A 27,659-nucleotide genomic window follows, 5' to 3' on the forward strand; every position below is an offset into this window, starting at 1 on the left:
CGGGAGCGATAAGATGAGTCATACACTTCCTGGGTCAATGACATATGCCAGATCTCTATGCAGAGAACGTGGCGACATCGTTGGTCGACTTCGATGTAAATCGAGATCATTCGAGATGTCAACGACGCCGGTCGATATAATTGTCGAAACAGTTGCCACTGGTTGCGTGGCCGGCGCGTTAGGTTTTGAGGTTGGGTTGTACTCGTTTGTTGTGTTTAATTTGACGTGAGATACAATCGCACACGTGTTTCTCGATACAGTTTCGCAGTCGCGACAAACGTTTTTTGACATCGTATTTACGTGCTCTGTAGTTGCAGAGTATTGGACGGTATGATTTCTGTATCAAAAGAATTAAGTGTTATGTTTATCTAACCTAACAGTGTTCGAGTGTTTACAGCAATTTTCCAGATTTATACGAGACTTTTCTACTTCAATGCAAGACACTTTTCCCATCTGCACTGTTTAAGATTATACATATCATTCAGGTTTGTATAGCTAGTACAAAATAGAATGCATCTTAATTTTATGTAAAACTTTGAAAAGGATCAATTGGGTCACCGCGACAATGTGATTAAGAACATTATTGAGAATTTCCCCAAAAACCGAACATTCTTCTCTTTTGTTAGACACCATCTTTGCTTTACATCGAGCTCTCCGTTTTTTAAATGCTTCCGCAGTATCCTGGTCCAGCGGCGACTGAAACATTTGGCGTGGCGGCGTTCGGGGGGGGGGAGCGCATTTTGCGGCGCGAGAAGAAAATAATATTTTATTCATACGCCGTAGACGCGACTTTCCTCGCTTCCCGGCGCCTCGAGCGAAATAATACCCTGGGACCGACCGAACGACCGACTGGTCGCTGCCCGTCGTTGGCGAATGAGGGAAGACGGTCGATGGGGTTGCGACGTGGCCACTGTATCCTCCTCCGGAGAACGGTGTGTATGTGTGTTTGTGAGAGATGCGCCGTGTGCGCGGCCGAGAGAAAGCCCGCGGGATACGCGTGGTGCGCTGAGGAAAGGCGACGAAGGGGGAAAGAGCGGGATAAGCGCAGGAACAACGGGCTGCAAAATGCTCCCGTCGCTTTGTACACATTTGCATACCGCGTTCCACGTGTGCGTGGCGACGTGTGAGAAATCCAAGCCCCTTTCCTTTCTTCCTGCCTCTCTTCCTTCGCTCCCGGATCCGTCCGCGTGCGCGCACCGCTCGCCGATGCATCGTATTTCGTCCATTCCGAGGAAGTCACCTGTACTCGAGAGAAATGTGTCGGTCACTGTAGAAGCAATCTAAAGCACAAATAAAAGGAAATTGTATTAGTTCTGCACTTTGATTTAGATTATTATGCGCAAAGTGCCGATGAAATTTTATTACTACGGAAAAGGTAGCGCTCACAATTTCGTTTTGCTAAAATGTAATAAATATTTTTCTCAGTTCTTAAGTTAGTAATTAGTGACGTGAGGTTTTTTATTACATATTTATTCACTTGTCTCATTAAAAATTATGGAATGTAAATAATTACTTTGCAACGTGTAATACACCTCGCGCAGAGCGAGTTTGTGAAATTGAACGCGTCTACTCTTAGAAAGCACAAAGGGAATTTTGAAGTCTGTAAAGAGTTTCCTCTGCTTCTAGCAAAGACGACGCTCTTCGCGAACGCAAGGGGTTAAAAGGAAAGCGTTTCCTTTTTTTCGAAAATATTTGCAAAAACTTCTTTAAACATTAATCGCCATTGCGACGAAAATAAGAAAAAAATATTTCTCAAAAGTTAGAAAAAGAAAATTAATTATATGAAGCACGTCATCGATTAAAATCGATGTAAAAGATTAAAATTTAGTGATGGAATTGTTACTGTCCACACGCCAATCAAATTATAATTTAATTTCATGCTATTTAACGGTCTTTTAGCATTCCGCGCGCGCGCGCGCACGTCGGAGTAAAACTATTACGCGAAATTGTATGATTAAGACGTGTGGAAGGCGGCTCTCCCGCTTTATAATAAGTGTTCACGAGCGGAAGAATAACGGCCGATAAAATGTTCCCGGGCGTTTTGTACATATTTGCATACCGCGCTTCGCGGTGCGTGACGACGTGTGAAATTCGACCTCGTTCTGCCTTCAGCATCGTGCTGAATCCACAATTCGAGCCGGCTGCATGTAATACTACGATCTCGAAATTTACGAAAATTTCGTGAACAAAGTGACTCGCTGAAAAGCGGGTTTTAAGGAAAATTTATATAATTTGCAAAAGATAAAAAATACATGGCTGTCCCTTTTAATTTTTAAATAAAAAAAATACATACCTTGCAGAAAATAATCGAGATAAATTTATAGAAGCTTATTTTCCAAAGTATGAATACCTTAATCCTAACTTTTTATACTGTAATTATTTTCACAAAATACAACAGCAATTACTTGCTTCAATCTTTGTGGTCGCGTCGATCGCGATTCGCGATTCCGGCTTGCCGCGTCGTTAACGCAATCCACCGCGTAACTTGGCGAAATAAGTGAATTAAATCGTTTCGGGCCAATGACGCGGCCGCGTAACTCGGCGGATGGCTGCCTCGCAGAGGAGCGACGATGCTCTGCAACGTCGTCGTCTTCCGGTTCCGAGAGAGGAACTCGCTAACGAGCGGGGAGGAGACGCTCCGCTTAGAGAGATGCTCCGCAGCAACGAAAACGACGGCGGACAGGAGCGGAAACAATTAAATGCTCGTGCCCGAGTGGTCGCATTGTTCCGCCTGTAGCGGGGTCCGCGATTCGTGGATCTCTCCTCCGTATTGAGCCGACTCGCTCGCATAAGATACGCTGTGTTGACTCTGGGTCCGCTTTATTGGACCGATGCGCGAATCCGAGCACGGCTTTTGCGAGGGGCCGCCCGTCTCGTTGCACGCGCGAGACTAATTTGTCCGCTGCGTTGCGTGAGAATTTTGTTTGAAATGTGATCAGTGAGTGTATCAATCTTTCGACTCTCTATTGATATGCGCAAATAAATAAATTTTATATTTACAGTAATAAGCATAGAATCTAATTATTGTACTCGGATGTAAAGTGACCAAGTTTTTTTTATAAAGTTGAAAAAATAAATTTAAATTAACTAAATGAAACATTTAACTGTTCGCAAAATGAATGAGTTTTTTTATAAACTTAAAGTTTTATTGATAGTGGAAGAAATATAACGGTATATCGTAGTTTTTATTGACTGGTGCAACGGTTTAATGCAATGAGATCTCTATCTGAATTTCGAAGGGTAATCGCAGACCTTGACGAATGACGTTAGATCGGTGATCAAGATTTCCGTATTGCAAACGCCACGTGCTGTTACGCTTGAAATCATGCGTATTCATCCCACGTGCTTGCATCAAGTAGATTATTACAATTATTTGTGAACAAATCATTTAGACGAGAGACACGCAGACAAAGATCTCAAAATGTATACGCATACGAGATTACGTAAATTTCTGTTCCGTGCCTTCGATGTTCTGCTTATAAAAAGAATCGCCTTCTATCAAAAAAATAGCAATCACAATTCCTCAAAAGCGTTACCTAATATAAAATTGTTATCACTAAATGCCGCACTGGAAGCTGCACAACTTCTATTTGAAACATCTTGTATAATACATACTTTCAGAAAAAATAATTTGTCTTCCAACTTTATCCTGCGGCTTTATGTGCTGCCTCAATATATCTCAGTTCGCCATTGCATACACGCGATCGAGCGGCCCTTAAATCCGGCAGACTGTGCGTAACTGGTAATCCGCCGGTCTATTCTGCGTCGCGAAACGTAGCTTCGTATGTGATATCGGTAATACACCGATCCGCATGATGCGGATAGACGTATGTCAATGGTTCTCAAATTTGTTTCCCTCGCGATATAATATCTTCCGATATGATTTATAGCATATAAACTAAACTTGCAAATATGTTTATTTCGTAAATATATTTGCGAAATATTTCTTCGGACTCTATTCCGCACATATGTTAAAAACAGATAAAATTTTTATCAATCGACTTCTATAATTTTTCCTTTTTTTTTTTAAATAGAATTAATTTTTGTTATACTGAAATAAGAATTTCTGTCCTTTGAGAATCACTGATTTACATGCACGAGTCCGCGTGATTCTATCTGTCTGCACGCTGCGCGCGTGAAAAGGAAGACCCCTAGCTGCCGTGTGAGCGTCGGTTTGCGCCGCGACGCCGATATCGCACGGCGAGGATATCTCGAGGATGAATAGGCCGCGGCGCGGATCAACGTCCTCGGAGAATTCGTCGAGTCGGCGGCGGTCGCGCCGACGGATTTCCCCGCTCGATCCCCTTGATCTTCTAATAAAAAGTCGTGATACCATCCCCGATGTGCGGGGGATGATTAGACGACTAGAGTTGGTTTTAGGCGGGGTGAGATTACACCGATACAGCTTCGTGCCAAAAGAAAGAAACTATCCGTATTGCGTTTCAAAAAATAGTAATATTTTGGATGTTGCGTAATATAAATGGGAGATTTATGATATTTATTTATAAAAAAATATTCCACACTTGCGCGCACATTTCAATTGTTATGTCCGCTGACATTTTTTAACTCGGGTAAACCCAAATCATCAGTTTCTTCTCTGTTTTTCTGAAGTAAGCAATATCTTGTGACATACGTACCGTTAAATTTGCATATGCAGAACACTCCTCCAACCTTCGGAACGTCGATCGCCGAGGTATCGATGTATACCAGGCGCTTTTATCCGTCGGACCAAGTCGGCGAGAGGAGCCGCTTTCAACACCGTCCTGCCTTCGTAATGGCTTAATAACCCGCTTTTCTGCGATGCCAGACACTGCATCGTTAAAAAGAAAAAGAACCAGAATGAGCACGGGAAAAGAGAGGAAGGGAGAGAGAGAGAGAGAGAGAGAGAGAGAGAGAGAGAGAGAGAGATCACGGAGGAATTCCTCTCGGAGTCGATCGTGACCCGCGCTCTGTTTGCGGGTATTTGTTGGACGTACGTTATCCGAGCGCGGCATCTCTCTTTCTCGATGCTGTCGGCATCGCCGGCACATCGATATCGACCACGGAATGTAACACGCGGCCCCGAAACAACATGGCCGGCGGGTGGATCTCCATAACGAGCGTGGTGACTTGCACATCCGACCCAGAACGCATTAGCCGTATTTGCATTTAATTGCCGGTTGTTTGTTTGACGTTCGCGCAACCGGCGGAATTAGGAACAGTCGGCGGGTGGAAGGGGCGGCGCGAGGGGGGGCGGAGGGACGAACGGCCAGGACGCATCTTGCGTCCTGTGATCTGCGATCCGTCCGTGCGATTGTCCGCCGAGAGGAAAAGGAAGTACGCGCGCTTCGTGGGTTATCCGCATCCCGCGTTTGGGCGGGATCTAATTTCCTTGCGAAGAAACAATCGAAAGGAATTGTTTTATCGATCGGACGTTATAGATATAACGTTATAGACATATTTGGAAATTTTTTTTCAAAAACATGCGTGCGCAAAATGTAAAATCTATAGATCACAAAAGATCACTTGGACAGGAAGAATCGAGTGTGCGACGGATGTTCTTCGCGATCGAATTATTTTCATTCAATTAACAGAATAATTTTGTAACGTCTGTTTAACGCGTCAAAGGTGCTGTGAGTGCGCCGCGCTATTATTTCAAGGCATCTAAAAGTCGAGTCGAAAGATAATAGAAAGCAACGTAGTTATTAAGTTGCGTTTTCCGCGTTATCAGCCGATAGTCTTCGCTGCTCTCCCAGAGGCGCCCAGGGATCGCTTACGATTACGGGGACGCACGTAGCTCGTCGGACGTATAACGGTGGATCGGGTATATAGAATCCTAACTGAATCTCTTCTCTCGGAGGATCTCTTCCGCGCCTTCCCCCCTTTCGCCCCTCGACCTACACTCGGCGAGTGCCTCTCCTTCGCTCCTTCCTTAGCGCTTCTCTTTTCTATCATGGAGAACTATCTTCTGCTCCCTCTCTCTCTCTCTCTCTCTTTCTCTCTCCCTTCCCAATCCCCTCTTCTTGTCTGTCTCCCTCGGTCCGTCTCCCACTTCCGGCGGCCCCACCCGCCGTCCCTTCGGGCAACCAATCCCGAGTAAAGTTTGTTACACAACTCGGCGAACTTTCGAAAATGGTCTGCCTCCGCCAAGTAAGCTGTTCTTGGCTCCCTCGTTAGCTAGACTTTCCTCTTTGGTGCGGTGCTCTCTCCGCTGCCAGAGAAACCGCGGCGGATGCGACGCGCGCTTCACCGTTTTCTCTTCGCCGCGCAGTTCCCCGCAAAATAGTCTTCGCCTTCGAGCTGCATGTGTTCGTTTCAGAACGGCGAAAAATTTCTGCGCGACAGACGAAGCTCAGAAACTTAGTATTAATTAAGAACGCTTAGGGAACGATTAAATGAGAATTTAAAGTAAAAAAATTAATTAAAATTTAATGCTCTCCCAGCGCGAGAGTTTCACGTGTACATATCACAATATAATTTAACAGAGCACCTTCTTGCTTCATGCTGTTTTCGTTTGTGTTATTCAGAATTTTGCAAAAAAGTATATTTTATTTGTTGCAGGTATTTTAAACGAGTTCGATAGAGCGTTGGTGACTCCCGTGGCATTACTGATGTAATCGAATGCCGGTCACCGATGACCCCCATGACGATCAATGCATCCTTCTCGTGCCTTTGTGTGTACAAATCGCGAAGCGCATTCGCGCGGTATGCAGGTGGTCCGCGATATATTCATTAGTATGTATAGTCGTTCTTCGCGTGACGCCATTCTCTAAGGCCGCGGCTGCACACGAGTGGCGAAAAGACGCGAAAGGATGCTGCGTGATTTTGACGCGCGTTTAAGCAGCACGCAGATAGTAATGAAGCGACGCATATCGCGCGTGACCCGACGCGACGTCATCGCACGCACGTCTGCGATGGTTCGTTATCGTCAGGTAACTGCTTGAGCGCGCGTTAAATTGACACGCCGCTCTTTTCGCCTTTCCCGGCCGGAATGTGTGTATTCTGATGGACCACCTGTATACCGCGCGATGCGCTTCGCGATCGAATTTGCACACCGCTGTAATCGGAGTAACGCGAGGTAGCGCTGAAAGGCTCCGGCCACTTTATCGAGATCGCCGGCTTACTTAGACAGTTCCTCGTATAACGCATTCATTAACGCAAATATCCGTCGGATGCATTAAGCGCGTGGTTATCGTAATGCGTACGTCGTATCGCGGAAATTGCACGTTGACGCAAATGCAAATCGCTCGTGTGTACCGAACGCGCTTCCTTGCGCTTATCATTCTCTGATTAGTTCACCCGTACGCTATCGATCCCTTAACGTTTTGCGACAGCTAAAAATATGTGCGGTATAAGAAGTTGAACGTTTCGATAATTCCCGGAATATATTTCTGTACGTTATATTATTTTGCAATTATTTTGCGATTCTGAAAACACGAATGTTGTCATCTGTTGCAGCAAGAAATGCAAATAAGTTGGCTTGCAAGATATCTGGCGTACCTGCCGCATAACTTATATGGATATATATAGACACACATGGACATTATCTGCAAATAATAAAGTTGCGTTTTAAAATTTTCGCAGTAAAATATCTACATAAATGTTGGATAAATTTTTGTTCCCTGATATCTATACAAATATAAAATATGGAATTTTATCGGCATTATTTCACAAATGTTCATGTAAATTTCATACACCAAAATAGAAGTCAATTTTATTGAATTCTTTGTGAGTTTTGAGAGCAAATATTGGTCAAAAGTAATCGTAAAATTTCATGCAATATCGCAATATCGCTACAATAAAAAAAACAATGTTCAATAATTTTACAAAGCAGATGCGTCACTGCGCAGCCAATCTAATCGTCTTATAGAAATTATTCTTATGTTTTTCGCATGACATAAGTGAAATCCGTTATAATACATGTATTTTACGAGTTGGGGAATTATTATTTGAACAGATAGTAATAAACAGATAATTTTAAATAATAACGCATGGAAACGATATGAAAAGCGATGATACCGCAATCCCAAATATTCCTGAAATAAAAACTATTAGTCCTTCATCTACACCGAGAGGTACGAAAATTATTCTTCTCAGAGAATTTAAATATTTTTGCAATTTTATTGTTTTTTTACACATCGCGATGCGTATAATAAATATGTAATAATTGTCGTAAAATAATACGCTACAAATTATTGACAGCTATTAAACGTATAACCTATTGCTTTCCTAATATGTCAATGACATTTGCATTCCAAATCAAATACGGTTTAGTGAATACAGGATGCCATAAAATCAATATTATTAAAAAATTCATTAAAATCCATCAAAAAATATCTGTATCGCGTGCGCGCGCGATAATAACATTTCAATTTTGGAATGAATTAAATTGCAGAATAATTAATGCTCCCTTTTTTTTTATTTAAAAGATTAAACAATTAAAAAAAATTCCAAAGTTGCAAACTTAAGTTACAAACTAAATTAAAGACTAGAATTGAATTGCAAGATTAAAGGAATTACAATGTTCTTCGTAATGTCACTTTGACTCAATTTCACGATGTCGATCGATAATTAACACTCTTACCGAATGGGACAGACCAGGCAATTAACACTACATCAGAGGATCGAGCGTCGAGTTCCAGCAACACCAGCAGCAGCTCGCCGTCCGACCTGAGGAGGCGTCTTCAAGATTTACCGTCGCCGAACGAGTTCAATCTTCTGGCCGATCGCGTGGCCGCCCTCGGTCGCCGTATTTGCCGCAAGCGCGAGCTTTTCCTTCGTCTGCAAGGAGTGGTGAATCGAATCGAGGAGAACGACGAGTGGGAAGAGAAGGAACAAAGGGCAGAGTCTGAGAGCTCCTTGGCGTCGTCCAGGCCGAAGGACGCCCGTGCCCGGAGAAGGGCGCGTATTCGCCTGGAAAGTTCGCCCCGCCGCGACGACAAGGCGATGGTGATTTCGCAAGCTGGCGATCCTACCGCTTCTTCCAAAATCAACGACCACGCCGACAAATCGAATTGCGCCGAGTTTCCCGTAGATCGACCGGCTCGTGATGACGATCACTTGCGGCTGCCCGCGATCGAGATGAGAAAGCAACCGCGATCCTCTTCTGCGTCCGAACCGTCTTCCACGCGTCTCTTTCATCGCAATAATCATGGATCGCGCGGTGTTAAAACCAATGCAGCTTTTCACAGCTACCGAAGCTTCACGTCTCGCGACAGCGCGTCGAGATCGGCCAATCCGCCATCGGTTTCGCCGTTTTCTCTCAGCAGCGCACGGCCGAGGAAGTTTGGAGGATATCGTCCGTCTCCCGGCGTGGTTGCGAAGAATCTAAGCTCCGGCAGCGAATCGGAATCCGCCAATGAGGCGAGTCGCAGATTCTGCTCCGCGCGAAAAGTCAATAATCCGACCGCGACTTTGGAATTATCCTCGCCGGAGTCCTCCAAGGCCGCTGTCATCAACGGATCCGCCAAGAAGATGCCCGTCGTGTCCGCGAGAAGCGACATCACGAAGTCGGCATTGCCGAATCTTCTGCCTTCGACGCGATCGCTTGACAACGACGATCGCCGGACTTTGCAAGTCACGCCGGGAAGCTGCTCCGAGCGAGTAAATCGCGATGGATCCGCAATAAAAATCTCTGACGAACCGAAGAAAAGCACTCATGATGTTCCTGAAAAAATTATTTGTATGGAACGAGTGAGTCGCGATAAATTTGCAACGAAAACTTCCGGCAAATTTCAGCAGGATGAAGACACGCGTGATCGAAAAGAAGAGATGCCACAAAATACATCGACTTTCTCCGCAAGAAATTTCATGTCAGAATCGGTGGAATTTGCAACGAATATTTGTAACGAACATCAAGGTGGACCTGCGACGAGAGATTATAATGAGTTTAAGCCGGCCGAATCAGAAGATGAAAATAAGCATGGCGAGAAAGAAGAAGCGGAAAATTATCGATCTATCGCACCGAAAATATATCATGACGACATTAAAGGTCAATTCGATTTTAATTGTCTGACGGAGCGGTGTAATCTTGAAGGCAGTTCTCTAGAAAACATCGATGAAGAAATTCTCGACACTGTAAAATGGGATCTATTGACAAATATCTGCGCAAAAAAATCTGTCAATGCTTCGCATTTAACTGAAAGGGTAAAAAGTGACGTAATGGAAGACGCCTTATCGTCCCAAACTTCGGAACAAATTGAGAGCGAAGATCAGAGTCGGTCATCCTGCACAAAAATGTATTTACCGAGAGAGACGCTCTCGAGCAGAAGATCCAAGAACGACACCGACGCGTCGGACAAATGCGATCAGGAAATTGCAATGGTGACGAGCGTTCCTACGCTCGCGTTAAATTCGCAGGATATTTCTTACTCCACGTCGGCAGACAGTCGAGAATGTTCCGCTACGCGACCCCTCGACCCTCACGCGCTGATCAAAGCTTTGTCAGATGTATCTTTGAGACAGGAAAGACAGGGGGAAAGTGTTTCAAGAAAACGCGAGGATTTTTATCGGCGGAATAAGGATACGATTGACGCAGCGAACGGAGCTTCGAATTTTCCCACGAAAGGAGAGACGTGGCGCGTACCGAGAACCTCAGAGTCGCCTAGACAACCGCTGTCGCGCGTTCCTTCCAGGATACCCATCAGGATTTCCAATAGCAGAATCATGTCGCCCACAAGCGTCGAAAAACTATCGTGTTGTCAGAAAAATTTGGAGAATTTAAGAATTGCAAATTATGAGGAAGTGAACTGGAGAAACGAGAGTATCGAAGATACGATTGTTCAAGCGCGTTCACGCATCTTCGCGCCGGACGACGAAGCAGCGGAATACGAAGTCAACGAGGAAGATTACGAGCCTGGAAGCTTAACTTTCTCAAATCTGCGAAGCCCTCAGAGTGCTTCGTTCGACACTTACGGCAAGACGCGACGTTTGCCTGAGAGCGGCCCCAGCGGAACAAGCTGTCCGTCTGTGTTTTTCAACAAAACAGCTTACTCTGGCGGCCGAGATTATGCGAAGATCGATGACGATGTGCGATCGAGGTCGAATTATAGCACGTCTCGAAAGAGCGCGGAGACTCTAGACGTCACGAGTGCTACGGAATCGCCGTGCTTGTTGAAATACAAGCGCAATTTGATTCCGAAAGAATTTTTTAGAGACGTCGAGGAGAATGTCACTTGGAGAACGGAGGACGAGTGCCCGTCGATCAACGATGAAGAAAATCCGGAAGACGCGAAGGATAAAACTCATTACGAATCGTGCGGCAGCGAACCGGAAGAGCTATACTCGCAGACACGAGAACGCTTCAGATTGGCAAGTGAAGGAATGCATAATTTATCTTCGTCCAAAACTCAGCTGGATTTGTCATCAGAAATTAAGAGAATCGTTGCGAAACAACGAGCTGGCGACGATCCTGAATTTAACATCGGCAAGAAGTCAAGTTTCGATTACAATCTGGAATCGGAAAAAATTGCGGAATCGGAGAATTTGATGTCTCAAGTGCACAGGACGCCGGAGATCCCCAACTTCGTCGCGAGGATGTCTTCGTCGACGCTGAACTTGAATTGCGAGTCGAAGAGGAAGAAGAAGAGCCAAGAGCGTTTTCCCTTCACGATTTCCGAAGCGTCAGGCGCGCTTTCGACCGAGCACAAGGACACGAGCGATTGCCAGTTGCCCGATAAAGACTTCCGTCGCACGAAAGTGAACGAACAGCTGGAGGAGAGCACTGTGCATCAGCTGAAAATGCATCCCAGCATAACGAGACTAGCCACTTCGGGTTTGGACGATACCGTAGCGGACATCCTGTGCTGCGTTGCGGAGCAGAAGGAGGACGGAACATCTTCGAAATCGAGAATAAAGGCATTCATGCGAATATTTTCGAAATCGAAATTGAAGAAAAATCTGAAGCAGCCAAATGATAACAAGACCGTGGAACCGGCGAAGATTATTTATGAGAATCGAGCTTGCCAAGTGGATTCCAGAGCGAACAGCTGCTCGGGCGATTCATCGGTGGAGGAAGTTCGTAGAATAAATTTTAAATCCGCACGCGATTGTCGGACCGGTAGTATTACGAGATCGAACCCTACGTTCGTTTCTTCAGAGCACACCCTGAAGACGGAAAACCTCGAAGCGATCGCTCAGGAATATCCTCACAGGAGATACGATCGGGACGATCTGTGGGTTCATGATGTCAAGAATCCTTCCATTGATGAAGAGCAAGGCAGCAAAACAATGCAAGAAAAAAATGAAATTGAAGGAAACGATAATTTGAAGGAAAGTCCTTCCAAAGATCGATATTCGATTTTTCTCGCGAAGAATTTCCAGTTTGACAATCTGTCGGCGTCAAATAGTAATTCAAAAAAGCAACACGACGTGATTTCTGATTGCGTAACACCATCGGATGGGAAAAATGAAGAAAACATGGATCGAAAGCTTCCGACAAGCTTTTCTGTTCCTGAAGTCGAGGAAATCGAAGAAGATCTGACCAGTTGCTTCTGCTGGAAATTATGTCGTATAATCGCGCCGTCGAAGAATCGATCGTTAATAAAAGAGCAAGTTACGTCTCCGAGAATAAAGAGATCCGGTTCTCCACTGCGAAAAAGAAAGAAATGATTTTTGTACGAGTTCGTAAAAATATTGGAAAGTATCAACGATCGATACTTTTCCTCAGCTGGTGATTGAGAAATCAGTACACTTGAGGACGGCACCAGGCACAAGCAACGGTGTAGGATCTTCATTGTCGACTGAAGAGAAATATCAGCTGTCGATACTCGTTTTTACTCGTTTGATATTACGTAGAAAAAAAATTGCCGCAATTCTCACATTCATTTTATCATTTTTGTACATATAGAATTAAAGTTGACATTAGAACGTAGCGGTTAGATTTATAAATAATTTTATATAATTAATAATTAATGTATACTTTTCTGATTTGTGAAAATATTGTTTCAGTTTACAAAAATCCACTAATTACACATACAATTGGTAAAAAAAATACATAGACCAATCATTAGTTGAAATATTTTAAATGAATGGAACACATGGAAATCAGAAAACATGAAAAATAATCACGGGGATAGAGAATTGAGAATTGCGGTGGCACACACAATCGTAGCACATCGTCGATTCATGTTCTTTATTTATTCGCCGTTCGTACATATTTCATTTGTTCAATAATATTGTTGTTGCACGCTTACTTCCGTACGTCATGTTAATACATGAGTAAGAGTCTTTGCCGAAGATGCGCAGTTATCGCAGTTTATCGCCTTAATAAAACGTTTCTTCGCTACGCATTAACTTATTATCATTATTATCGTTATCATTATAGAAAAAATAAGTCTTTAAATAATCACATAAGAGTCGTCGAGAGCCTTTTGTGGAGGAAAAAGGATTGTTGGATGCGGAGGGGGTATGGTGGGACAGGAAGGATCAGGAGGAGACGTGCATGTATCATTCATACATGCGTGTATGTGGTATGTGTGTGTGTGTGTGTCGAATACGTACATATACATTCGCACGACACGTTATGCAGCGCATACATATGTGTGACTGTGTCTATGTTTGTGTCGGTGTGCGCGCAAGAATATGCATGACGCATATGCAACAAAGGGACGGAGGAGGCACAGGTTGGGAATGGAAGGGTGATGGTGTGGGTGTAGGGAGGCTGTCGCTTGAGAAGTAACGCTGTTTGGCCCTATACGATACTTGCTTTCCAACTCCCTCGACACAACGACGCCACGCGCGCTATAAGCCTAGAAAAAGATCTATCTACCGAGAAGACCAGTCGTTTTTTTTTTTTTTTCGCATTTTAAGACTACACATGAGGAAACGCGATTACGCGTTTATTCCGCTACCGAGAGGAGGGCTTTAATCGATCCGATCAGGGGAATGGTATTGGGGTGGGGTGACAGGGGGGAGGGGGGGGGGGAAAGGGCGGTCGACGGCCGCCGAGTAAGAGCGTAAAGTAAGAAAATCGACGCTAAAGGCAATGTGTTTCCGCGATCTACCTCGAGCGCTCCCGTTCTATTCCTCTTTCTCTTCCTCTCGATCTACCTTTCTTCCCCTCTCTCTCTCTCTCTTCTTCTTTCCGCCATTACGCCGAGAAAGGAAGGGAAGCTTCGCCTGCTAGCACACGCTTCGCATACAATCGCGCACCTCCACGTACTCGCGCGACCGCATACGTGCTACGTACGTTGACACGATACGCATGCGTGCTCGACGTCAATCGTAACACCGCGACGCTCTCTCGCCTTTTCGTCCGCATCGCCTACCTTCGAATAAGTGACTTGTCAAGCGTGATGCGATACTAGCCCGAGCGCGTTTAACCGAGCGATCGGTGCGACTCAGCCGGAAAAATTGACGGCAGCAAAAGAGCAAGAATTCCTTGCGGACAAACTCCACACACTGTAATCTCGATTGAAAAACGTGGGAAAAAAATGTAATCGAAACAAAAGAAAATTGTTCTGTTCCCTTCGATTCGACGGGACGGAGAGATTGCGGCATCTCCGACAGAAAGGACATCGTGAGAATGATCAGTGTGATACATATACATACGCTCGCACACCGTGCTAGTCAACCTCTCTCTCTCTCTCTCTCTTTCTTTCTTTCTCTTCGCGGACGTCGAGCTAATTCAAGAGCCGCGCGATTTTAATCATCTAATGAAGCACGAGGAGGAACATGCTCGAGCGATTTACGTGCGGCGCAATTATATCTGTGGCCGGTTATCCCGATCGCATTTCAAAGGTCGCAGTCGCGGCTTATCGGAGCGCGATAGCGAACGTGAACGAATTACGCTTCTAACAAGATTGTACGATTTGGCAACAATGAGCAATCATGAATATATGCGATAAGCGGACGAATTTTCATTTCCCGTAGCGCTCGAGGCGCGACCCGGCGATCTCTTGCTTCTTTTTACGCTTCGGTTGCTCGCTTCGAGATTCGCAACGGAACGTAAGAGACTTGCTCAGTTCTCTTTCGTTCGTTCTACATCGTCGTCGCCGTCGTCGTCGTCATCATTGAGGCTCGCACTGCCGGGACGGGGCTTCTCGTCGGGGAAACGACGTCACAAGGGGGGTGGAATGGAGAACTCCCTCCGCACGTAGAACAGAATGTAAGGCTTACATTTAGCGACAGCGTCGGTGGTCGCCGGCCGTACGGAGCTGTCGTTAAAGTGGAACCACTGGCCGTCATGCACAGCGAAGGCAGTGTAATGTCCAGTACCAGCACTAAAAAATATAGTTTTACAATGTAGATACAAAATTCCGCGCGTCTGCGTCTTTATATTTGTCAGTACTAACCTAATAAACATCTTTCCACAATAAAATAATAAAGACTTTTTTCTTAGGACTACATAAATGTATAATTACTCGAAATTTCAAGCGTATATCCAAACATCGAAACATCCAACCGTAGATTGCAAAATTCAATGAACGATAACGCGATATAAATTTGAATACATTCACAAGAATATTTAATCTGATCTTTTCAAAAGCCAAATCTGCTCGAAAAAATATGTATACATTTAAATAATCACAACAAAATAGAAAGATACAAGAGGTTTTTTTGAACTATTCGAAACAACGCTTATGTTATCTTATCGTATATCGACGTCATACGACTATTAGTGTACTGTGAAAAATTTCGATGTTTCCTCGTGACAAGACATTTCTAATCAGAAGCGTCATTTAGATCGAGCATACCCAGAACCATGGTGTACGATAACGGCAGCCAAGTCGTAAAGATGACTATTCTGAGCGCCCAATCTCGTCCCGGTCACGCCGCGCACGGTGAACGCGGACATGTCGAGAGACTCCATAGGGAAATCCACCTGCGTGTCCACCTTCGAGCGATAGGAATTGCACCACCTAAATCTTTTAATGTGAAGGCACAACACCTGGAAAGAGCGAGCGCAACTTGTGAGCATCGATCACTCGTATTCTACGTCAGAGAGGCATTTCTCTGCTCGATCAAAGTTCCCTTTTCGGGTCACGTGTATTCGTGCACGTTATATCGACCGAGACACGCACGCTTGCCGATGCGCTACCGTTCAGCAAAATTAGAGCAACGTCAAAAAATCGATGCATGTCTCAGCAGGCATTAAAAATGTGAAACGCGACATCAAAGATAGTAATTTTTTTCCAATAGGAAAGTTTGGAATTTTTCAAATTACAATTTCTCAACAGTAAACCTCGAATTTAAGGTTTTTTTTACGCGATTTTGTTAGACGTCAATAGCTTATCCTCGAGTGATACTCACGTTAGGCAGCCTGTGTATCCAGAACCTCTTGGTGGACCTCTGCTTGCCCATGCAGTTGTCGCAGAAGTAGAGTTCGCTATCGGCCAGCTCCTCGACTTTGAAGAATCTCGTCAGACTATACGTCAGACTACACACCTCCTCCTGCTCCTTCGTCCTGCTTCTCTGCAGCCTGTCCGGTATGTCCAGCGAGAGATCCTGGAAGGGCTCGTGCGTCTTCGAGTCCGTGCGACAGTTCATGCAGTGGACCTGCGCGAGGAAACGCGATCCATAATTTGTCCGCGCTTCTCCCAAGAAGAAAACGAAGAAGAAACGTGACTTTGGCAAGCGACATCGGTCTCTCGAGAGCGCAGAAATTCCCTCTTGCCGGAGAGGCTACAAGGACGTTTGTTTCGCGCGCAATCGGAGACCGTCTCCTTTCCTCCCTCTCTCTTCTCTTTCTCTCTGTCTAGAATCGGATCGGTCAACTTACCACGCTGAGAAGAGTGCCTCCAAACACGGCGGTGACGATGCTCTGCTTGCCGCGCAGTCCCAGGGGCTCGTGTCCCAGCCTGGGCAGCAGCTGCAGCAGCTCGGTGTGCAGCCGGTCGAGCATGTAGGTGAGAAACTCGTGGGCGTCCTGCTGCTGGTAGCCGCGAAATCTCGGCACGACCTTCCAGATGGCCAGGAACAGGCACTCGGGCGATATGGCCTGGCCGTTGGAGCCACCCAGGCTCAGACCGAGCAGCACCTTTCGCAGCTCCTCGGCGAGTAACGCGTCGCTCATGGACATCTCCTTGGCGCGGCCGGGCGTGACGATGCGACCGCGATGGGTCGGCGGTCCCGTGGACTCGTCGAACGCGATGCCCTCCAGACACGGCATCTGCGTGAGGTACTCGCAGAAGTGGCTGATGTTGTTGAACGACTGCAGCACCACGTTCATGAAGCAGGTGTTACCGAGGTTCCTCAGGCCGACGACCTTCTTCTCTTTGGTACTCTTGGAGCTGCGACGCTTGGCCGGCCGGTTGTCCGCGCTGCTGGCGTCCAGCGAGTGTAGCCTCTTGCGCGCCGTCCTCGGCCGTAGGTTTCTCACAACCACCTCCGCCTTCCATATCGCGTCCGGATCGTCGTTGTCGTGGTCGACGTCGCCGCCGCTGTCGCGCGTCCTCGACGACGGCGTCGTGGACGGCGACGTGCTCCAGCTCTCGTCATTCTCCTTGTGCTCGTCTTTGTGGAAGGTGACGCGCCGTATCTTCTCGATCTGCCCGCTCGTCGTGTCGTTCACCACGTACTCGTCGCAGGTGTAACTAAAAGAAACAGAGCACAATGCAGTTTTTCCGTGTAAGAATCGATGTAACGTTAGTGAGATTCCGTGAAACGCGCGAAAGTAATCCATTATTTCATTTCGTAACATTATCAATTTGATGAACGATAAAAGCTAGGATTTTCCTTCATTTAGAACTTGAATTAATTCATAAAGAAATAATTGGCACATTATTGTATGGAAAATTTAGCTCTCCGAAATTACATCGGTTTTAAAGAGGGGAAGACGCGCAAATAGTAGCATTACGAAGGCGGTGAAAGCGCAGGAGGAAAGAGCGGAGGAGACTCACCAGAATACTGCCAGGCTCTCACAGTCTATGCACACGCAGTGCTGAGTATTAGTCTCGTAGTGCTGCAACGCGTGGCCCGCCACGTATCGTCCGCAGTGCACGGCCCCGCAGTGCAGACACAGCCAGGGACTTTTCTCGGTGCCGCACACTATGCACGATAATAAACACGAAAGGTGAGTGACAATCGTAAAACAAGCACAATCAATGCTATATTATTAATAAATAAAACATAGAAATCGCCACTTCGTCACACTTGGGGAATAAATCCCGTGGCTTTGTCTAAATGTGTTTCAGTTGCGCCGTAAATTGTAATGGAAAAGAGATTATTGTTGTTATCAAGCTGAATGAATTCAGATACTTCGTTCATGCGTTCACGAAACACTTGTACTTATTACATGTTTTCGAAAATGTAAACAACTGAAGCTAGTGGATTAAAAGATATTAATGAAAAACAGATGGAAGTACAGACTCGGTTAGTTTACAATACTTCATTCATTTCATATCAATTGATATGCATTTGTGTAATGGCAGCGCTCTAAAATATTCTAAGAAAAATTGTAACATGCAAAAAAGACATTAATAGCAATCATATGCATTCTCGTCGTCAGCAGCTTCATACCGCACGGTTAACGCTAAACTCATTTTTATCACGTGGCTATCTCATTTTTATCACGATTGAATTTAATCTCCGCACAGATAAGCATCCGACATCGGATGGCCAGATTTTAGCGCTAAACATCACGCTGAATAGACATGTATTTCAGCTGTCACATTCTTCTCGGGATAATTTTCAATAATTTGGCATCGACAACCGTCCAGTCGCAGAGAGTAATATATCTGGGTGGTTGCGAAATTATTGAGTCGGCACCGCCGTGTCGTTTCGGCTCATCTCAGCTTACGTAATTCTCGAGAGAGCGCGTAAAAGCGGAGTGCGGTGGCGAGAAGGGGTTCGACACACCCCCTTCGCAGTTCGATCGATCGCGAAATGTCTCGGAATTTCATCGGGCTTCGGATTCCACCGGCGATTCGTGCTTTTTTTCCGATCGCTCGAAATCTCGGCCCGAAAACAGGACGTTAATCAAAGCGCCAAGCGAGAAACAGAGTGAAATTTCGAGTTATTCAATGATATAGCAATGTTCCGGAAAAAATTGGACGCGAGCACGCTGACAATAATAAATAATTTCGCACCAGAAATGATCTTGATCATACCTGCGTCTTTCGCGGGATATTCCGCAAAAGAAAAGTCCCCCTGCCGCGTTTAGGATTAGGAAAAAAGAAAACAATGATTATAATCTTTATTCTTCGGATGAACTGTAAGAACAAATTATTGTAAACTATAAGATTGTTGCAGAACTGTGAGAATGGGAGTGTATTCGCAATCTCGAATCGAACTGATCTCTAGACATCGGAAGGCGTGAATCCGTCATTGCTTTACACATGCAAAGCATATGCAGAACGGATTCACGAAATCGCGTCGGGACTCGATGCCGCGACTTCTTTCTTATACGAACTCTTTTCAAAGCGGCCGATTATCTAGCATTCGCGAACGGTGGCGTAATTTTATACAGCGTAGAACAGGAGAAGGAGACACTCCCAGTGTGTGGAGGTTAAAAAAACGCGAAAAAGTGACACGACAGCGCCAAAAGTACGGGGCACGGAAATCCGATCTCGTCGAAGGTCGTTTCTATCTCGAGAGTCGTGTTCGTTTTCGGTGTTGAAGTCTTAGAACACACCGTGTGCTCTATCGGCACGTTTTAATCAGCGAGTCGTTGCTACGTGAACGTCGTGACAAAGAATGGGAAGCGACGAAACCAAGTAAGTTCATTTAACGATAAAATCTTGCTTGCAAAGACAAATCCTTCTTGGAAATTGTTAAAGCAAAGTATTTTTTTTTTGCAACTAATCGACGTTGATCTCTTTACACACATATTTTCTCATTAAAAAATATTAATAAATGTGTTTACAAGACAAACATTTCCTTTATCTTCAATGTTTACGAAAGAATCATAATTATTATATAAATTTTTATTATCTAAATATATTGTTAGAAGAATTCTTTTCCAAGATTATCTTAGAATTGTTGAGATCGAAAACAAAGCAAATTTTTACGAATTAACACTCACACAGATAAATTTATAATTATCTTGGGTGTGGCTGGTATAAAATGTAAATTGTTGAATGAATAATGTTTAATGCTCATTGCTCAATGACTGCTCAATGCTAAAGATTATAAAGACGGATAGGTGGATAGATGGAAAAAATATAATCTAGAAAGAGACAGTTTACCAACTGAAATGAATGAACTAAATTGTAAATACAAATCGATTGATATTATTCAGATTGTCTGATCGAAACTGTGATTCCGATATTTCTCGTTGAAATACGAACTCTAAGAAAGAGTTGTTTAGCACCATTACCGCTGATGTCTGCTGGAAAATAAATCGTCGTTGCTGAAACAATGCGTGTGGCACGGGATATCGCCAGCACAGCGGTGAATGTTCAATGCGCGTCGTCTCTAGATAACGGACGGCATAACAAGACATGCTATCGGCCGAAAAATGCATAAACTTTTACAGCCGACCGTATACATGGCAATGTTCATACAGCACATTCGTTCATTCATTCATTCAGCCCGTCTGCTCAATGAAATGATCTAGTAGATCCTCGCGCGCACACAAATGTTCATCGTGGATCGTTAGAGTAACAGTATTGCAAGCGTAGTGTCTGCCACGATAATACCGACGTCTGACAAGAGGGAAGTGATTAAATAGCAAAAATCTCACTGTTTATTGAAGATCAAATACACTTTCATCAGCGTCTTTATTCGAGAGTTAAGAATACAGATGTTTATTATTGTACATTAAAGAGAAGCAAGAAATATATATAGCATTTTTTTTTTTTAATATTCGAAGAAAAGAATTGATATTAAAATTTTGTATTAAAATCAAGTTTATATAATTTTGAGACATACTGTACGGAATCGTTTTGTATAGAACAATTGAAGCCAAATAAGAATTTCTCACGTTTAAGACGCAGTTAAATTTATGTTAAAAAAATAATTATTTTTTTGTCCGCAATAACATATTCAAAATGTCGCCACATATTTCTTGACAATCATTGTAGATCATCTACAAAACAGACGAAAAAAAAAGGTGAAGAGGTGAACAGGAAAAAAACATATGTAACACGCGAGGATGACGTATGCGCAAACACACATTTCGCACAGTTTTTCGATCGCAAATCCTCGGCGAGAATCGACAGCATGTCGGTGATTCAACTTCGCGACTTATTCTCGGGAGTTACATCAGCGTGTGAAATTAAAGGAGCGAGGTATTGGAACGGACAGGCGTCAGCGAATGGTGAGATTGAGAATTCTGGTCGCCGGAGAATCGATGATCGGAAAAACTACATCGATCGTCTAATAGCGGAATACTACTGCGAGGTACAAGAGCGAAGAAATACTCGCGTATTCTGAAGAAACGATTGAAACAGCTTTCCCTCCTCCCCCCCCCCCTTCATTTCGTTTGATTCCACGCCTACGAGACACGACGACGTCGTTGTTAAAGTTGTTATCAAGAGAATTGACGTATTGTCTCGTGAAGAGAACGATGGGAGGAATTTTGCTGAGAGGAAGGATTCGGAGTACCGATATCTTGGATATTAATTGGACGCGAAATATCGCAATTCGGTCACTGCAAATTCGAAGTCGAATCATTATCATATTAATTTGAATTCAATTTAACATGGAATTATAATTTTAAGTAAAATATGCGAAAGCGCTCCATGTTGAATTATATCAGATGCAAATAGAGTTTCAAAAGATTATCGCGACTTAAATAAAATATAGCAAAAATAATATTCGTCTCTCTCTCTCTCTCTCTCTCTCTCTCTCTCTCTGTCTCTCTCAATCATTTGCCTATTCAAATTTTCTGTGAACAGATAGAATATGCAAATGCACTTTAACTTTTCACATATTTGTAGTGGTAGAAAGAAAAAAACAACTTACCACGATATTAAAAGAACTATTCACAATATCTATTTCTAGCATCCATACATACTGCTCGCTATTCAATACTGTCTCACGGCTTATCGATACTTCGCTAACGTCCATAACAAAAAAAAGGACAAGTTGTCAATGCTAAAGGTATTCGATACTGAAAGTATCCGCGTTAAGGGAGCGATAGCAAGGTATAAGCGTCCCCAGCTCTCGCAGCGAGCTATCCGATTAGTAACGGCGCGATTATCGATTTTGCAACGTCGTGTAGCTGAAGGCGGGCAGGCTGCACTAGCACCAGCAGCCGCAGCCAGCAGCAGCGGCGCGGAGAAAAGCGGCGGCGGAAGAGGGGCGGTGGCGCGGACGAGGGTCCTTTTATAGTGCGTAAGGGGCGATACTTTTTTTCTCTCTGTCTTTCTCTCTCTCCTTCTCTCGCTCTCAGCCGGCACGGAACGCACGCGGCGACCATCACTGCGGCGCGATTCCGCCGTGGCATTTAAATCGATCCGCCGCCGGATACGTCGCGATTCGCCGAGCGTGAACCGCTCTCTCGCCCGGTCTCTAATCGCTAATCGCGACAGCGACGTCCCTCGTGACTAGAGATAATACGGCGGACGAGGAAAAATGTCTAAAAAAAAGTCTTGATGTTTTTACTCGTCGAAATATCGCATTATTCGCGTAATATCGATCCCGCGGAGCGAAAATTAGTCTTGGAGAATATCAAGTAGTGCTGACGTAAAAAAAAGTTATAATTGAGAAAACATTGAAAGCAATGCATTTGAGCGTTGCATCAATATTGATCTTTGATATGTCGTTGAGAGATACTGATATACACAAGATTACGGATAAATTAAAAATCAATCTCTTCTCCGACACTTTATATAATTAGAAATGAATTTTAATGATCATATATCAATGGAAAGACCAAGCGTTGTTTAAATATGCTACTTTCAAAAGTTGAGTGAAATTCGATTTAAAGACCAAGTCCGATGAAAAAAAATGTAGATACTTTCTAATATCTGCATGTCGATGACCATCCTTGGCAGATGGCCGTGACGACAGATCGCCGAAAGCGCTACGGACCCGGCGGCTATCGCCGATAGCACACATTTGAGTAATCAAACGTGCGCGAGGAGGAAGGCGTCCATCCATCGAGATCTGACTCATCGCCAGCGACGTATCTATCTTCTCCTAAAACTATACTACGCAACGCATTGTTCGTGTGCATGCATGTTGCTCTTTATGCCTATTGTAATTCAATTTTATATCCTTATCTCGTTACGTTCAAACATCAAATTATCTTTCAAGTTATATACTCTTGTGTACTCGTCTTTAGGTCGATCTTAAACTTTCACAATTATAAACAATTCTCCTATTCATCTGTTAAACATAATAATACACGAGTATCTTTCTTGTAGAATGCACTAAGGGTGTGATAAAGAAAATGATTGAGATGAATGTCCATGAAGAAATTTGTTGTTAATACAATCGAACATTAAACGCCGATGTTTTTATCTTTTTGCTGTTAACTATAATAGATATGTCGTAACATGACATTTTCTTTCAAGTGAGATAATGTTCGATTTTTACTACGTTACTGCGCGTTACTCGTTATCACAGTTACACCATCTTGTGAAACGTTTTCATGCACTTTTCTTATTCATTTTTAATAATAATGACATTCTCTCTTTCTTTTTTCTTACTTTTAATTTGTCTATTTTAATATTGTATTATATTCTGCTCTGGTACAATCCAATCGCTCATTTTCTCGCGCGTTTTGACGGGATTATAGTTCCACGAAACTGATTTTTGCAGAAAAACATTTCACAAACAACACTTGTGAATACATTATACACTTCTGCGAATATGAATATAGATCGAGAAGCCTATAACTTCTCGCGCGTTCGTTGAAAACTCTCAAAGTTCAATCTATCGGAAAATCCATCAATTAATAAAATGCTTAACATTGTATACAGATGCGTATTTGCAATAATTTTATTTCACCGCGTGTGTAGTTCAGTATTAAGAAATATTTGAAGGCGTCTCAAACATGATAAAAAGAATTTCAAGATTAAACGCATTGAATATTAAAAATTAACGATTTGTGGAAAGTATGAGAGTTACGCAAGAATCTTCGCAATGAGCTTTAGAAAGCTGTTCTTCTATTAAGTTTTCCCTTCGTCGTTCACGCCCGAAATTGACAGCAGCCTGTTCCTCTCGCGCTGGGTGTCAGGCTTCCTGCGCGTCTCCCTACCATCTCTCATCGCGGCGAGAAGAAAGACTCATTGCGTTCCAGTTCGTAACGAGCGGTTGGCTTGAAAATCGCGCAGCCGATTCTACCAAATGCCGTTATGCAAGTCACGAATGTACGAAGCCAGTAGCAAGGCCAGAGTCAAGTGACAAGTTATCTATTTTCATTAAAAACGTGATATCATAATCGATTCAACGGTATTAATTATGTTCAATATATGGAATTTTAACGAATCAGAATTATCATTCCGAAAATGCCTTATCACGCAGACAGTGATTAAGGATTTTCGCTCAAATTCTTTACTATTCAAAAGAGCAACAGAATAAATGAATCATGGCGAAAGAAAGGCATTTTCGGAATTCGGTACATTCTTTAAGTTGAAGAAATAGACGAGAAGTAACGTTATCGCTATTTTATCTTTGACGGTTTGAAAACGCTTGGCCAAAAGCTATCATTGCTATTTTTGGACTCTACTTATTCAGAGAAGTGTGTAACCGCCACGTTTTTCCTACCGTCTTCTCATTTAAGAACAAATAACTTTATCATTAATAACGGAAATTGATTACATTTTTCTTCTCGATGATATCTAATTACAGACGCGCAATCTAAGACAGGAAAAAAACAGAAAGAGGCGATATTTCACTGCCACCAGTCAAGAGCGGACAGCGCGTACGATGCCAGGAATCAATGGTAGCATCGACTTACATAAGATATCGGCGGTATCACACAGGTACGCGACGCGAATCGGCGAACGGAATTAGCTAAAACCCGGGCGAGTCGCGGTACTTGGTGATTTCAATTACGCCGATTTATGGGGGTTTCTCGTGATGGAAGGTGGAGAGGAGGGGGCACAGACGATGGACGCGCAAGGGGAGAAAAAACACGCACGTTTCGGATAAATATAGTCCCGAGGTCGCGCAAAAAGAGAAAGGAAGGAGCCGCGGTGCGCGGCGCGGAGAGAATTGCACCAGGATTCGGGGAAGAATACGAGGCTCTGCTCTCTCGTCGGTCGTGGCCGTCGTCGATTTCACGGCCTCCGAGGGCAGCTCGCGCTTCTCTCGAACGATCGTCGCCGGTCTGCCCTCCACCTTCCCACGTCTCGCTATTCCGTCTACCTTCATATCGCGCATTGTCTCGTGAACGCTTTCGTACAACGCGTGCGGCGATCAGCGGATAAGACTTATCCGCTGCTTTCAGCTCCGTAATCTGCAAACGATTGTTTGTAACGGAGATTAATATGTTTTGGACGCGATTAAACTCGAATAAATTATTCCGTAGCATCGGTGGTGACGCTAACGACGGTTTGATGGTTCTCTGTTTTCTTTCGCGGAAACTCTAGAAGACGAAGGAAAGGTGAAGGGAAGAGCGAAAGAGAAAGAGAGAGAGAGAGAGAGAGAGAGTCGGTTAAAGCTTGGTTATTTTAACCAACGTTCATGGCAACGGTCTCTATACCGTTCCCCTACATAATGATGTATCTTTGTATCTTCAAATCGATAACTCGAAGCGAGCATGACCAATGTCACTGTCTGGCTCGAAGGACGAAGATCCTATATAATTTGCACGCATACGGGGATCCCTCCTTTCTGCACATTAAAAAATCTACAGAATCGATGGCCATGAAAGTTTTTCGCACGGACAATTGGAATATATTTTTTCGTATTCTACGAAGCGTTCGTTTCGCCGCGAGAGGAATGGTCGCGAGAAGAAGGCGATCGTCGGCGAAAGAGAGCGAACCGTTAGCCGGCGAGTTCTAATGACGGAGGATCTCGGGGCCAGCTGATTAGTGCCGTCTGGTATTGATTTTCCAATGACGGCCGCGCGCCGCATACTGAGAACTCCCAGCAGGACGACGATGCACACGCGCACCATCACCACCACCACCACCACCACCACCATTACCACCACCACCACCACCACCACTACCATTGCCACTAACCACGCCGCCGTCGCGCTCTCGCGCGCGGAACGAGCCATGGGACCGCGAACACGCCGTGCGAGAGCGAGCAGGCAACACAACCGGCGCACACCTACAAATTCATATTACACCACTCGCTCGTACGCTCGCTCGGCTCGCGTCTCACGCGTGCATATCGCCCGGAAAGAGAGCGAGGGAGAGAAAGAGAGCGTTGTACATACACAGCGTTGCGACGAGTTCGATCAGCGATACGTCGCTCCGTTCGTCGCTTTCGGTGCGTGACTCGTAACGCGAGAATCCGAAACGGCCGAGACGCGATAGCGGGCGGTTGCGAAAACGCACGGGAGCGAGGTTGCCTGCGCTTTTCCCGAGGGAAATAGCGGCCGATCCGCTTCGTCTCGTCTCGGCTACGACGGCTCAAGGCCGCGAGAGGAACGGCCGGGGCCTGGGTCACGACAGACAGAGACGGAACGTAGGCGAGGAGCATGGCACGAGAGCGTGCGGGTGAGACGGAGAAAGGGACGGAGAGAGAGCTGTCGTGTGTGTGTGTATGCGTCTCTGTATTTGTGTGCGTGCGCTCCGTGTATTCGCGAGAGGAAGAGGAGAGTAAAACGGAGCGAGAGACAGGGGCCGAGCGAAAGAAAGGGGAAAGAGAGGCAATAACGCGGAGAGACCTGGGTCTCCGAGAGACGAGCCGGCTCTCCCCTCTATCCATCTATCCATCCATCCATCCATCCATTTATCTATCCAACCATCCATCCCACTCTCTCTTTCTCTATCGCTCTAATGCTTTTTCTCTCCGTTTTGCTCGAGCTGGCTTAGAATCGGAGGAAGACTCTCGCGGCTTTGTACGAGTCGCCTACCTGCGCAGACGAACGGCAGATCCTTCACAGCACAGCCCGATCCTTCTACGTTGTCATCGCCGAATTGTACGCTCTGTGCAAGATGCGGGCACTCCATGTTTTCTTCAGGCACGCTTTTCCACGAGGCCCTCGTGGCCACGTCGTCGTCGAGTTATGAGCGTTTTACGAGGCAGTCGGTCTTTCTCTTTTTCCACGACGGGGCGGTGGACGAGGATCTGCAAGGAGGGGCGGGCAGGGACGTGAAGGGACGAGGGTAACGGGAGAGGAGATAGAGGGGGGAGGTGGGGTAGGTCTCGGTAAAGGGCGAGGAGTAAAGTCGACGGAGTGAAGTAGCCGAGAAAGGAACAATACGTGGTAGAAGAGGCGGGGTACACACTGCGGTGCCCCGTGATATCCGTCACATAGCGCGGCGTTAGCGAGGACACTGTTACGTCGCCTTTAATGAAAAAAAAGAAATAAAAAGTGCAAAACAAGCGGGGAAACACGACCGTTGCTCTCGCTGCACAGCGTACGACGTACTGAGAGGCGGGCGCGCGACGCGAGAACGAGCGAGCGAGCGAGCGAGCAAGCGGACGAGTGCAAACAGCAAACGCGAGGAGAGCGGCGCGGTGCGGCCGACTGGCCTGACTGCCGGCCGAGCGCGACCGAGCTACGTAGAGCTCGGTTCAGCGATAGTCGGCCCACCTCCAGAGTCACAGACCACTAATAGTCGACTGACTCTCGCCGGCAGTGTGCGGGCTTTCCTCCCTGTCCCCCCCGAGCAGCCACGAAGCGTTCCGTCGTTCTCGCCGCCGCCGCCGCCGCCGCCACCACCGCC

At 45.1% G+C, this 27,659-nt stretch overlaps 2 protein-coding genes across 7 annotated transcripts; one reads left to right on the top strand and one right to left on the bottom strand.

The window, feature by feature from the left end:
- Positions 1 to 13,787, top strand: LOC137000368 (uncharacterized). 6 transcript variants are annotated; one of them, XM_067356662.1, is made up of 5 exons: positions 1 to 328; positions 398 to 485; positions 678 to 932; positions 6,541 to 8,054; positions 8,576 to 13,787. In XM_067356662.1, exons 4-5 carry the CDS (start codon positions 7,982 to 7,984, stop codon positions 12,586 to 12,588), a joined length of 4,086 nt encoding a protein of 1,361 aa, XP_067212763.1. In that variant the 5' UTR covers positions 1 to 328; positions 398 to 485; positions 678 to 932; positions 6,541 to 7,981; the 3' UTR covers positions 12,589 to 13,787. The 6 variants fall into 6 exon arrangements, with proteins under 6 accessions (XP_067212763.1, XP_067212764.1, XP_067212761.1 ...); XM_067356663.1 differs by having other exon boundaries at positions 784 to 932; XM_067356660.1 differs by having other exon boundaries at positions 1 to 485; positions 627 to 932.
- LOC105670611 (ubiquitin carboxyl-terminal hydrolase 3) lies at positions 13,098 to 27,619 on the bottom strand. Its single transcript, XM_012364221.2, has 6 exons — positions 26,843 to 27,619; positions 17,820 to 17,967; positions 16,700 to 17,513; positions 16,231 to 16,476; positions 15,675 to 15,868; positions 13,098 to 15,200 (listed from the first exon to the last, which is right to left on the bottom strand). Exons 1-6 carry the CDS (start codon positions 26,937 to 26,939, stop codon positions 15,038 to 15,040), a joined length of 1,662 nt encoding a protein of 553 aa, XP_012219644.1. The 5' UTR covers positions 26,940 to 27,619; the 3' UTR covers positions 13,098 to 15,037.
- Positions 27,620 to 27,659: the final 40 nt, after the last annotated feature.

Source organism: Linepithema humile, chromosome 6, assembly GCF_040581485.1.
Source record: "Linepithema humile isolate Giens D197 chromosome 6, Lhum_UNIL_v1.0, whole genome shotgun sequence".
Lineage (NCBI taxonomy): Eukaryota > Metazoa > Arthropoda > Insecta > Hymenoptera > Formicidae > Linepithema > Linepithema humile.